The sequence below is a fragment of the Python bivittatus genome, unplaced genomic scaffold (genome assembly GCF_059951505.1).
Source record: "Python bivittatus isolate LINGU-HERP-01145 unplaced genomic scaffold, Pbiv_v1 ctg000980_np1212, whole genome shotgun sequence".
Classification (NCBI taxonomy): domain Eukaryota; kingdom Metazoa; phylum Chordata; class Lepidosauria; order Squamata; family Pythonidae; genus Python; species Python bivittatus.
This window is the reverse complement of record NW_028277125.1, coordinates 41,748,818-41,762,187: the sequence shown is the minus strand read 5'-3', so window position 1 is coordinate 41,762,187 and position 13,370 is coordinate 41,748,818. Positions and strand designations below refer to the sequence as shown.

Below are 13,370 nucleotides of genomic sequence, written 5' to 3'. Positions count from 1 at the left end.
AGTGAAGTATCATTCCTTCTACTATATTTCTGACTGAGAAGTCTCAATTAGAAAACAAACATGGTTAAATTACACAGTAGCTCTGTCTATAGCTAATAAGATACTTTTCATAGCAAATGCAGAATGGATGGTTTTCAGAAAAAATAACTTCAAGTTCATAAATAGACAATTATACGATACATTCACGAATAGTACTACAAGTAGTCCTTGCTTACTGATTGTAACTGGGACTGGGAACTCCACCACTAAGCAATGTGGTTGTAAGGCATGACATCACATGACCGCACCAACTTACAACAGCAATTGTTGTAGCCCCAGTTGCTGTTATTAGGCAAATCCCACATGGTTACAGCATCTTGCAGTCACGTGATCACCATTTGCAACCTCCCGCCAGCTTCCCCATTGACTTTGCTTGCCAGAAGCTGGCAGTGAAGGTCGCAAATGGCGATCATGTCACCATGGGATGCTGCGATGTAATTTCAAGCCAGTTGCCAAGTACCCGAATTACGATCACGTGACTGCGGGGAGACTGCAATGGCCACAACTACAAGGATTGGTTGTAAGTACTCATTCAGTGCCATCGTAACTTCAAATGGTCACTGAATGAGTGGATGTTAAGCGAGGACTACCTGTAAATAATATTAAGAAAGAAAAAAATCCCATTTCTATAATTTCCTTTTCACTGAGCTCAAATTATGCAGCTCACATGTAAGTTCTTCTTCTTTGGAAATGGGCACACAATGCTTTAGTCCCTTTCTGCTTTGTACAACCATGTACTTCCCAACTTCTAGGGGAAACAGATACATCTTAAAATAATGAATGCCATTAAAAATAATTACCTCCTTGACTTTGAGGTTCAGTTTCATTTGTTGTAATTAGTACTCCTGACTCCTTCTCTTGATGGAATTGACTATATAACTGCTTAATTTCTTGATCATAATCCTGCCATTCAGGGACAATCCTCATTGCTGCCTGCAGCTTGGGTTCTTTCGTCATTGGATTATTACACTGCAATGTAACACGTACGTCAGCGGTGATGGCTTAGTAGCAGTTCACATAAGACAGACCTAGAAATGCTACTGGGTGCTAAGCATGAGCAAGAAGCATGCTCCAGCAGCTAATAAAGCCACTGTAGTCTTGAGCTGAATTAAATGAAGTGCTGTATCCAGTTCACAGGAGATAGGAGTCCCACTGTACTTTGTGCTGGCCAGACTATAGTTGATGTACTGTTCTGGGCACTGCACTTAGACATGGAAAAGCTGGTGAAGGTTCACAGAAGTGCTACCTTGAGGAATGGTTAAGGAAACTGGGGGTGGTTTATCTTGCAAAGGAGAAAACTAAAGGGGATGAAAATATCTGAAAGACTGCCACATGCAACCGAAGGCAGGGCCCATTGAAATTGAGTGCAGGACAAGGACAAAAGGTTTGAAGTTAAAAGAAAGACAATTCAGGGTGAATATAAGGAGGAACTGGAACAGTCTGCCTGAACAACATGTTGGATTCCCTCTTACTGGAGATGGCCACTTGGCAGGCATAGTGAACTCCTGCGTGGAGCAAAAGATAAGATTAGTTGAGCTACAAGTCTCCCCCACCCCACAATATATTGAAGCAACCTTACCAGATCAATAGTCTTTGCTCTCTTCTTTGAAGCATCATCACACCATGTTTCACACCAAAGCCATTCTTGTGGGAGTGATTTAATTGGCACCTGATGGATCATGTTATTGGGTAAATCCTGTAAAACAGAAATTAACAGTTCTCTTTTTTCCTTAATACACTTTCTGAAAACTTTTCAATGGCGTTGCAGTTGCATATAAATTAAGAGGAATCCATGTACAAAATGTCTGCTGACCAAATTTAAAAACAAAATATAAAACCTAATGGCAAGAAATTATATTGTGGAATACACCGGAGCTGTATTTCTCAGAGCACAGAATATATAGAATAAAAGCTTAGGGTGACTATGCTAGGACAGACCAACCAACAATGGAAAACATTTATTTACATTTGAGCCTACCTCATCTGCAACCATATACTGCTATCACTGAAAAGTTCAAGAAGTTATTAAACTGTACTGAGTTATTGTAATATTTAGCTATCCTTCCTGAACATTTAACAGATGGCAACTAAATCTCATTTGAGTGTCTGTAGCAGATTAAGGGGCCTGCAGGCCACCTGGGGAGTTCATATATTCTACAGCTCTACAAAGCCTCTCTCCTCTTGCAATGAGAGGCAGGGGGTGGGATTCTACCTAAAAGAGGCAGCTGGAAGTTTATTTTTCTCCTGTAGTCTTGGCTGCAAGTCCTCAGAGTGTCAGGAAATGAAGGAGCAGATTTCTTAACTGAGCTTGGGATTTAAGGCCTCTGGCAAAAGTCTTGAGAGAATTGGAACCAGTAGGATAAAGTTGGCAGAGAAAGAATAGCAAATGAATTTTGGTGTTGGGGGTGTGTATGTGTGAAACCTAGCCTTAGGGAAGGAAGATTTCCTGTTCTGTGCCATCCAAATTCCAGAAAAACAGGGGGCATCTGTCCAGTCAAGAACAAGGAGGGCAGCTTGACTAACTCAGGTGGATTGCTTTTGCTTTGGGAACAATTACATCCATATAATCTGGAAGGCAGGTAGAGGGAGCAGGAGGGTAGCTGGTGAATGACACCTTCCTACAGTGTCCATCTTTCTAGCAGTCCTATAACCAGTACTCTGGATACCACTGACACATACTTACTGATATTCCTATTTGTCCACTTACTAGCAACTATAATGCATATTCATGAATCTCTTCATAAAATATTATCCTCCTTAACTTCTATATCATTCCTAAATATTTGCTATTCTTGACCTATCTTACCTTTGTATTCCACAAAGCTCTACAGTTGAACGCCCATTCTCCAAGTCTTTAAAACTTGAGTTTTGCACATAATAGGTATCCAAAGAGCTTTTGGAATCTGATTTCTGCCTATAATGAGGGAAGCTACTCTAAAAATGCAGTATTACTGTAGGATTTGCATCTGTTTTGAACAAGAGACTGGAAGTATGTATATGAAAAGATATAATTACCTGATCAAGGTTGGAGAGGCTATTTGGATCCTGGCTAAGTCCTTGATATTGTCCTCTGAGCCGATCTCCAGCAGCTATCTTCCTGAACTTTTTTAGGTCTACAACGTAAAGAGCACTACAAACAGAGAAAGAACAGCTGTTGAATTCACCTGTACTTGAATTATACACTAGAGAGGTTAAAATGCAAAATAAATTCAGATTGGACTCTCAGAGTAAATACATCAGAAGTAAGTATATTAAAAGTGGGATGCAAACTTGTCACCTAATGTGATATTTTCTTCCAGCCAAGTGGCTTGCCCAGTATCCTGACTTCCAGAATCGGTAGCCATCCATCTCTCTGCGGCTTTCACAGAATGGCGTATAACCATAAGGTGCCCCATCCAAGTTGAAATCTCTTAACTCCTTGAGGTCTGTACGTACAATCTAAAGAAAAATAGTTCACTTTTTAGAATGTCAACTTTAGATATTCTGTAGATAACTTGGAACTGGATCACAACCTACCCAAATAGATGTGTAACCCACTTTCCTCTTAATTAAATATGACCTATGGTAACAGAATACTTTTCCATCCAAACCCTAAATATATGGACTTTTATGGGAAAGGGCATGTCCAAAATACTTTTATATTCCCCCAACCCTGGAGCTGTCTTCAGGAGAGGCATATCTCCACTTGTATTTGATAATATATATACTACAAGTAGTATAATAAAAGTCAGCCTGAACCCGTAGCAATGGTACATATTTTTTAATCAATTGACTTAGTTTAATACATTTTAACTTTTTTTAAAAAAAGTAAATTATCTAAGTGGGCCTGCAGATCTAGGCTGAAGCCAAGCATGACAGAATTTCCCAGTTTTGCTGTATGCTGTCTCAGAATAAGACACCAGCTAGAATGAGTTCATATCAGTTCTTACTAGAGATCACAAATAAATGTTTAAAATGTTCAGCCTGATAGCAGCTGCTATGTTTAACCTCCTAGGATCAGAGAACATTTGAGAGCTTGCTTGCAAGTTAGAGATTTTCATAAGATCATTCCCTTCCATTAAAATGTTCTGAGAATATCATGCAGTACATCTGTACAGATGAGAAAGTGTGTTTACAATACAGTAAACTTTATGCTAATTTTTAGTATTTTTTTTCTGAGGAAGATTCTAGAATTAATGAAGTTAATTCTAATTAGTTCCAAGCTTTATAGGAGGGAAACTAATTACTGAATCCCTTCCAATCTGAAGTCAGGCCAGAATCTGAACATACAGCCTTCATGGAAATAGGCAGGAGTGTACTGTATATCCATTCATTTTGCTGGATTTGTCAAATACGGTGCCATTCTTTGGCATGTACTAAATATGGGAATGTGGTGCATTGATTCTGATCTTCCCTTAGCACTGTCTCCCAAAAGGTGGTGCTGAAGGGAGTATTATCCCACTGATCTATTAGGATTCTTAGGGAATCTCTCTTGTTCCCTGGGAGAAGTCATCCTGAATTCTGGGGTCAGGTCTTACCATTTTCCTGGCTATGGAAGTCTTTAACGTAGGAAGCCACTATAATGAATCAGATGTGGCTTAAGGCAGGTGTACTGTTGGTGAGTAGACAATCTAATGCAGGATCAAGTTTTCCGCAGCTTTGGTGATTTGATATCAATCATGAAGGATCAGATGGCAGTACAGTGGGCCATCTTTTATTGTTGCATCATTTGTGGCTCTTCCTGGAGCTAGCCATAGCAATCAATGTCTTAATCACCATCCAGATTAGGAGCTGTGTAACATGTAGAGCTATGCTAAAGAGTTTTTGGAAATTGCAGTTATTGTGAAAAATGGCAACCAGACTACCTTCTGATTTGCACTTTGTTTATAATATGATCCTAGAACCAGTTGCACTGGCTGCCATTTTGTTTCCAGGCATGCATCCAAGGGGCTGATCTTATAAAGCCTTAAACAGTCTGGATCCCAGATCCAGATTCTCACTGAATCTGTTTCAGATACACTTCTGAATGTCCCACCATCAACAGAGGCTAGTTTATGTGGACAGTGGTCAAAGCCTTCTCTATAGTAGCATCTAAACTGTGAAACACTCTCTTTAAAGATATTACATAAGTAGTTTATTTATTTAGATTTAGCTGTGCTATTAAACCATTTTTATCTCACTTAATTTTCAAGGGTTTTACATTTATTAGCTATTTTTTCTGCTTATAATACTTCAACATTTGTAAATTATTTTTAAATTTTTAAATGCAAGGTTTTGGGGGTCCTAGCTGGAAAAGACACCTTGGACATTCTTTTTAAAATAAATAACATTTGAGTCTTCAAAGCCACTTACCTGGTCAGCATCTACAAAAAGGAATTTATCAACAGCGAGGGGGAAAAGCACATCCAGAAAAAGAATTTTGTAACCCCAGATAATACGTTGCTTCTCTGTTTGCTGGTGAAGCCAGCGTGGCCACTTGTACTGGACAAACTCATGCTGGAAATTATACTTTTTAGCCATATATGGGATGAATTCCTGGAACAAAATATTAGTTATTGTCCTAACAGCTTCTAATACAAATTTTAAAAAAAAAACATTAAGGGCATGTTACATTATTCTTAACAAAGCCAGATTTGTGGCTATGAAAAATATCCAAGGATAATGGTAAATGTGTAAGAGGTAAAAGCAGGAATCTTCACATTTTGCCCAGACTTGATAACCAACCAGGTTTAATTTTCTTGCATTCCTACATTTCTTACAAGTGAAGATTTTTGTAGAGAAAAAATAATTGTAAGAAGTAAATGAAATTAAGAGATATTGGGGTATTGCCCTTTTTACCACCCAGCACAGAGGTTTTATACATAGGAACAAAAAAACAGGAACGAAGGTTTTATACACTGGAAAATATCCACAGGATCTTCTTCCTTCCAACTTCCACTTAGAAAAAGATGCAGCAGAGTATTATTCTGAAAGAGACATACTTAGCTGTCTATGCTGCCAAAGGTTTGAGAGACAGATAGATAGAATTTCTGCAATTAAATATAATAGAAGCTTTTCCTACAGCTCACTAGAATTAAGCTCATTCCCACCACAGTATTTGATCTCCAATTATGACTGTGGCAATTGCACTTCTCCCTCACTTTTCATCACTGCTTTGAAATATGCTAGAGAAACCACCTTTGACTTGTTGGGAAGCTATTCACTTCTGGAACATTAGAAAAGATACATGTAAACATGTTGTTTAATATATGTATGAAATCTGGCACATTTTTCAGCTTTGTTAATGTACTCCTGGCACAAGAATACTTGTTTCTCCAAAAGGCAACATGTAACCGTTCTAGAATGAAATTTATATCCAAGTCTGGGGAAATTGAATAATGGGCTGTATTTTCTTACATTATTTCATATTCTGTGCATATTCCTAGTAGGGAAAATGGCGAGGAATATGCTTGTAGTGATAGCAGTAAATGAGCCACATCTTAAATTCAAAATATATTTCCAGACTAACTGCATTCTAGCTAGCAACATTCTTTAGCTGAGATTCTTTGCAAGTTTGCTCTAAAATGAATGCTCCCTCAGTAACCATTCTAACTACATGTTATCAGAGACTGAAATAATTAAATAAGAACAGATGGGGAAATGTGGGAAAATGAATGGATGGGGGCCTGGACGTTTAGAAAAAATGAGAAAGAGCCATGGAAAGAAAATATGGAAAATGGAATGGCTGAAGATCTTGAGATGCAGACAACAAGGAGATGAAAAGGAAAAAGAAATCAGGGCCATTTGGAGTTCAGAAAAGAGATTTAACAAATCAATTGTTTGAAATGCAGAGAGTTTATTTTCTATGAAATGAAAGTTCTGTTGAAGCAAAAGCAGAACCATCTCTGCTTTTTAAGCAAGTTACTTATTAGCTCACTACTTTGCCTGTGATTAATTTTGGGCGCCTCTCACTTTGTCCATATTACAACCCTGCTGTGTGAGTTGAAATGACTTCCAGTTTCTTTCCAAGTGCAATTCAAGGTGCTGGTCATCATCCTGAAAGCCCTGTATGGCACGGGGCCAGGTTATCTGAGGCACTGCCTCTCCCTGGGGTTATCTGCCTGTTCCATCAGCCCAGATAGGATGGGCACACTCCAGGTTCCTTCTCTCAAATGTCATCTAGCACAGGGTTCCTCAACCTTGGCGACTTGAAGATGTGTGGACTTCAACTTCCAGAATTCCCCAGCCAGCAAGAAGTCCACACATCTTCAAGTTGCCAAGGTTGAGGAATCCTGATCTAGCAGGATCTAGGAAATGCACCTTCTCAGTAGCGACCCCTGCCCTATGGAATACCCTCCCCTCTGAGATCCAAAAGACCTTAAAAAGCTGGCTTTCTTCCAAGCACTGGGATAGGGTGAAGCTGGAGCCCAATGGTTGTACTTTCTTCTGTACTGAGAAGGGTTGGTTTAGGGTGCCTGGAGTTGTTCTTTTTTTTTTTTTTTGGCGATTTTTATTGCTTTTTTACTGTTGCTATGAGCCGCCCAGAGTTATGGTTTGTAAGATGGGCATCCACATATTATTATTAAATAAAGAAATGTAACCAGAATTCTTTGACTATAAGAAAGAAAACTTTTTTTTCTTACAACATACCTTAAATGTAGGTGATAAATAATTCTTCAGAAACCAGAACTTCACTGAAGTCTGTGTGTGCTTCAGCACAGACAGCATCATTATGCTGTTAAAAGAAGTAAAGCAAAAAAGAAATGTAAGTATCTGGAACTAACTCAGACCTTTATACTTGTGTTTTACTTTTTCACCCAATTTGTAATTGTAATACAAACTTATGAAAAGTCTTAACAAGTTGATATCTCACAGAGCATTGAAAGGAGATAAAACTACTTTTGTACTTTAAAAGTTATGGTTAATTGCTTGAAGGTGTTCTTCCAAAAAGGGCTGTAAAGAATGAAAACATACTAAATTCTAGGACTTCCCATTAGCATTGCTGTATTAGAAGCTGAATGAGAATACAGACATTGACCTATCCGATTGCAGCACTGCACATGACATGCCATCTGTAGGCAGTTAAATTTTATTTTAGAATTGCAATTTTTTTCATTGGCTAGAATGATTCTGGTTAATTTAAGAACTGAAAATAGGCTGAAAATAGATAGGGATCTCTGGCAGCTCTCTGGGTGCTCTCTAGCAGATTAGTAACAGTTTCTGATTTCCCACTAAATTAGATTGCTGAAAAAGAAATTAAAAACTTGCTGCAAATATGAGGACAAGAAAACTTTTGAGTCTGGTTCTGATAATGTGTTAAACATGGGTTCATATTTCTGGTTTGTTGAAAGTATAGTCAGTACCAAGCCTGAGTACTAAGTACTGAGTCTTAACTGAGACCTCTGGGTTTCTCCCACTAGGTATACTGCAAATGCACAGTTGGGAGGTGGGGGGAGGAAGAGAGAAATAAAAAAAGAATAATTGCTAATTTAAAATACATCATTAAAAGATTGTGACAACAGTTTAAAAAACAAACCTAGACCAACTCATTTGCCTTATTTAAGAAATTCAAAAAGGTTCATATTGAGACAGATGCCAACTGATACAAAGCTTGATGAAATTTCACTGAAGGACCATCAGAGATGAACATCTGGGGATAATACTTATGTGTGTTAAAAATGAAGTGCTGGGCTCTTGAAATCTCTCATCACCACCTATGGAAAGCTCATGAACGCAGAAGTAATGTCTTAATACTGTAAAATAAATCCTCATTCAAGTGTAAGCAACCAAGTCAGTAAAGAGCATAGCTTTTAGTACTGAGGAAATCGGAGAAGCCAGTGTGGATGTGGATCAGACTGAAGAAAAAAACAACTGCGGGGATATACAATATTGGTGTTTTGGAACTTAAAAGGGTGCCACAGGGAAAACGGTCAGAAGCAATTTTACACCGTCACTGAAAATATAAATTAGGACTTGAAATAATGAGTATAAGTTGCAGATATATAGGTTTTATTTAAATATAAGGAAAAATGTCCTGATGGTAAGATCTGTACAACAGTCTTTTTATGGATGCTGTGAATTCTTTTTTTCTGGACAATTTTAAGAAGAGGCTGAACAACCACTTCTTGGGAATGGCTTAATTGGCTTTCTTACAAATTTCAGAGGATTGGACCAGATGATCTTTGCGGTCCCTTCCAACTCTACAATGGTATGCATCTATAATTGTAAGATTATTCTGTTATTCATTGGATTGAATCTTGTGTAGAAAACCCCAAAAACCTCGTTAGTGAAGAACACAGAAAATCCTGCAAATGCCCATGAATAATCAGAATTTTTCAATTTGAGTAAAGCATTATTAATTCTAGACCTACCGAAGAAATCTCTCATATAGATGCCCTGATGCCACTGAAAAGATGTTGATCACATCTTCCTTATCCTGTTTCACCTCTTCTTTCTTCTGGCCACCTGTAAACCCCCTAAAGCAGAAAAGAAAAGCCTTTTTTTGCAATGCTTCATTTAAAAAAAGAATAATGGTTTCTTTCATTTTATGTCATTCTCTTAACTAACAGTGGTCATTGTTGCAGACAGTGGTCTAATGGCTTCAATAGAAACATATTGATAAATAATACAAACTGATTCCAAATATTTCTCCAAATATTCCAAATATTATGTGGTAAGGAGTTAGGTTCAGGAGACTCAAGAGGCACTGAAGGACTTGCACGTGTCTTTACCATTTCAGAGATTCCCAAAATCCAGATTCATTTTCATTAGTACCATCACTAAGTAAATCTTCATTTAGCATATTTGGCTTCTTCTGAACCTACAAACAGAGAATACAATAGTAGAGAATATATATGCTCAGGGTTGAACTGTTGGGTTATGGTGATCTCTGACTTGGTTTTCTTCTTGCAGAAACATCTGGTAATGAAATGTCAGTAAAAAGAAAACTAAGCTCAGAGAACACAAAGAACCTGACAAAGAGAAAACAGTAAATTAGCTTAAGTATATTTAACAAAGCTGCAAACATGTTAACATTCTGGGTTTTTTTCAATTCAATTATGAATTATACCAGAATACAAAAAATATTTTTTTAAAATATATAAAGAAAATCTTATTGAAAATAGTACTTTACCATGTCCTTTTCAAACTCACCTTCACTTTAATAATTTTGCTTTTAAAATTGTTGATAACAACGACAACATCACTGGCATCTGGAGGAGAATCTGTCTCATCATGACTAAAAATTAATTACATTTTAAAAATTAGCTTAGTAATTACTATTTTGCTGCCACTTCTTTTCTCTCCTTTGTCAAAAATCTATCTCAAAAGTGGTTTTTCTTCAAATAGTTTATATTCCTCAAATTCTATTTCAGAACAAATCATATTAGCCCAATTATAGATATATACCTTTATATATACTTTTATGAATGAGACATAAAACCTGACTATGTAAAAGTTTCAAAGATGAAATGACCTTGCTCAAAATATTCCAAAATCCTGAGAGAAAAATGTCCTTATTTTGAATTCAGGACAGTTGTTTAAAGCTTGAAATGGGGCTGTTTCAAGCTCAGGCACTTCTGGAATAGTTGGGACATCAGAACATTTCCAGTAAGCTTAGAACAGCTGTTCTAAACTCAGAGGGCATTTCAAGTTCAGAACATTTCAAATTCAAAATTGCCCAATGATTTAATCAGGGAAGTGAAGTGAAGCCAACCTGACTCTTGGATTGTTTGAAATGCCAGTTCATAAGACCACCCATGTTCTTCTAATGCAGCACCAACTCTTTGAAACAGCCTCCCTCTTTGCTTGACTTTCGAAAGCTCTTGAAGACCAAGCTGTTTCCAAGACCCTTCCTCAATTCGATTTGATGCTGCCATCTCTTTTATTCTATCGCCTCTGTATTGTTGTAGTGCCATTCTGGGGTTGCTGTTTTTTTAAACTGGGCATGCTTTGTGTTTTTTTTCCCCTAGATAAGCTAATGAAAGTTATTCTGATTGCAGCAGCATAGAAATATGTTAAATAAATAAATAACCCAATGCCATCTTAATGGAATGTCTACATCTTATAGAGTTTAGAAACAAAAAAAGCAGAATCATTATTTTTACCAACCTACCTGTAAATTCTGTAAATATCATCAGACCTTCCCTTTCTGAGTCTCAAAAACCAGGCACCAGGATTAGCTTTTAACTGAAAATATCCCTATAAAGGAGAAAGGGAAAGGGAAAAGAAACAATTTAGTTGACCTCAGACAACTTGCTTAGTACCAAAAATCCCAGTATGATGGCTAACTCTGCTGGATTTCTCTTGGCAAGTTGTGTGTGTGTGTACCTTCGAACCAGTTGTTGACTCCTGGAGACTGCCTGTACTAGTCCCTGCAGCTTTCTTGGCAAGGTTTTTCCAAAGTGGTTTGCCACTGCCTCCTTCCTAGGGCTAAGAGAGAGTGACTGGCCCAAGGTCCCCAAGCTGGCTTTGTGCCTAAGGTCTCCTGGTTTCTAGTGTGTTACCTTAACCACTACACCAAACTTGTAGCAGATTACATATCTTTAATTACTCATTACATACCAAATATTGTGTCCTTAGTACGAATGGATACCAGCCTCTGATATCCAAAAGTGTCCTATCTATACACTTTAATTAGACCTTAGAAATTAAAGAAGTAGCACTTTATTTGGTACTTGATAATAAAATATAATCTGAAACCAACACAAGAAAAAAATATTGGAAAAGAATTACAGGATTTTCATAAAATTTCAAGGATCGCACCAAAGAATTACAGGATTTCCAAAATTATTCTGTTAAGGTGACCAGTTTGGAATGGAGCTGTCCAGATTCTTAGAACTACAGAACATATGTGAAAGTTGCATGTGAAAAACATTGTTATACAATTGGTGCAAAATACTGCACCCCTAAAAGTTGAACTTTTAGACCCTATAACTGCACCAGCTTTGCATTTTTCTCTCTCTGAAATTTTTCAGTTTTTACAAAGATATTTACAAGATGTATCTTGACCAGAATTGGGAAAATAAATATATTTATAATTCATTTTTTTCTACTATTAGTAGATCTATAAGAATGAACTCTCTTTATACTGGGTTATTCCTACTGTATTAACATTAAAATGATAATTTCTAATGTACGATGATATTCTTGTTTGATGAGATGCAATACATCCAAGCAAACAAAATTGTTGTATTTTTTATTATTTTTATTATTTATATCTTGATGCTCCAGTCATTTCAGAAATAAAGGAAGATGGTGGGATGTAAATACTTTTAAAGAAATAATATCAAATGCATATGCCAACTAGATATCTATCAGCTGTTAGATTCAATCATAAATCCTAACACACTTATTTTATGGATAGATACTTATTCAAATATGAATGCTATCACTCCCAAGATCTCAGGAGGATACCAGTATGTTCACCCAGGAAAAAGAATAATTTATGTTTTTTTTAAAAAAAGAAAAAACAATGGACACTAAAATACTGCAAAATATCCTAGCTCTGTCAATTTAGTATTTTTATTGTATTTTGTTATTAGATTATTTTTCTTTATGTTATGACCTTAAGCTGCTTTCTTAAAAAACCAATTTTAAAAATTCTTGAATTATCTATAATGCTTAATGTTTAACTTGGCCTCTAATTTGTTTATATGTTTCTGGGGCAGCAAGAGCCAAAATAAGAACTTTTGTGAAAGTCAAGAGGCATTTTTTCCTCTTTACATGATTACTTGCCTAGGATAAGGAAAAGTAGTAGCATATCTTGCCTACATATAATATATGGTATAATGCAGAATATCAGGATTCCAGCAAATGCCTTGCTTTCTTATATAAAACTGTCTGTCATATTACATGACAGGGCCAGTTACATATTTACAAATCTATTTTATATGGTATTCTATTTTACTTGAATAAGATGATCAGTCACTTACTAAATTGGCCATGACAATGGTGTCAACAACAACAGGGTTTGTTGATGTTCCAAGAGTGAACTGAAGACCTCGGGGAGGCTGCCCTGTAGTGATATCATAGCAGTGCCCTTCCAAAAGGAGGTGTTCTAATTCGTACTCAGCTGCCACTACACTCTCCACCTGTGTAGAAAGAAGTAACCTCTATTTCAGCATTCAAAAGCTTAAGTAATTAAAAACAATGATCAGCACCAAGAAACTACAGATAAAGTAAGAAAAATAAGATAAATAAGTCTATCTTACGATTTTAGATAATACAGTGTTCCAGGCTTGATATCTACAGCTATATCTACAGTTCCTTCTATTAGTTGTGTACACAGAAATATGTATCCTGAATACTTTACAACTCAGAATTCTAACACAATGTCTCCAACCAGGAGATATACAGATATGTTATGTTATAAT

At 36.7% G+C, this 13,370-nt stretch overlaps 1 protein-coding gene across 2 annotated transcripts in view; it reads right to left on the bottom strand.

Annotated features, from left to right (window-relative positions):
• The window catches only part of UGGT1 (UDP-glucose glycoprotein glucosyltransferase 1), a 59,485-nt gene that overhangs the window by 5,358 nt on the left and 40,757 nt on the right, over positions 1-13,370 (bottom strand). For both annotated transcript variants that reach the window (XM_007421945.4, XM_007421946.4), the window contains 11 exons: positions 12,930-13,088; positions 11,111-11,196; positions 10,150-10,234; positions 9,729-9,817; positions 9,369-9,473; positions 7,648-7,732; positions 5,371-5,553; positions 3,317-3,477; positions 3,055-3,169; positions 1,619-1,735; positions 840-1,008 (listed from right to left, as the gene is read on the bottom strand). In XM_007421945.4, coding sequence (XP_007422007.1) covers positions 840-1,008; positions 1,619-1,735; positions 3,055-3,169; positions 3,317-3,477; positions 5,371-5,553; positions 7,648-7,732; positions 9,369-9,473; positions 9,729-9,817; positions 10,150-10,234; positions 11,111-11,196; positions 12,930-13,088 — 1,354 coding nt within the window. The remainder of the gene's footprint in view (positions 1-839; positions 1,009-1,618; positions 1,736-3,054; positions 3,170-3,316; positions 3,478-5,370; positions 5,554-7,647; positions 7,733-9,368; positions 9,474-9,728; positions 9,818-10,149; positions 10,235-11,110; positions 11,197-12,929; positions 13,089-13,370) is intronic.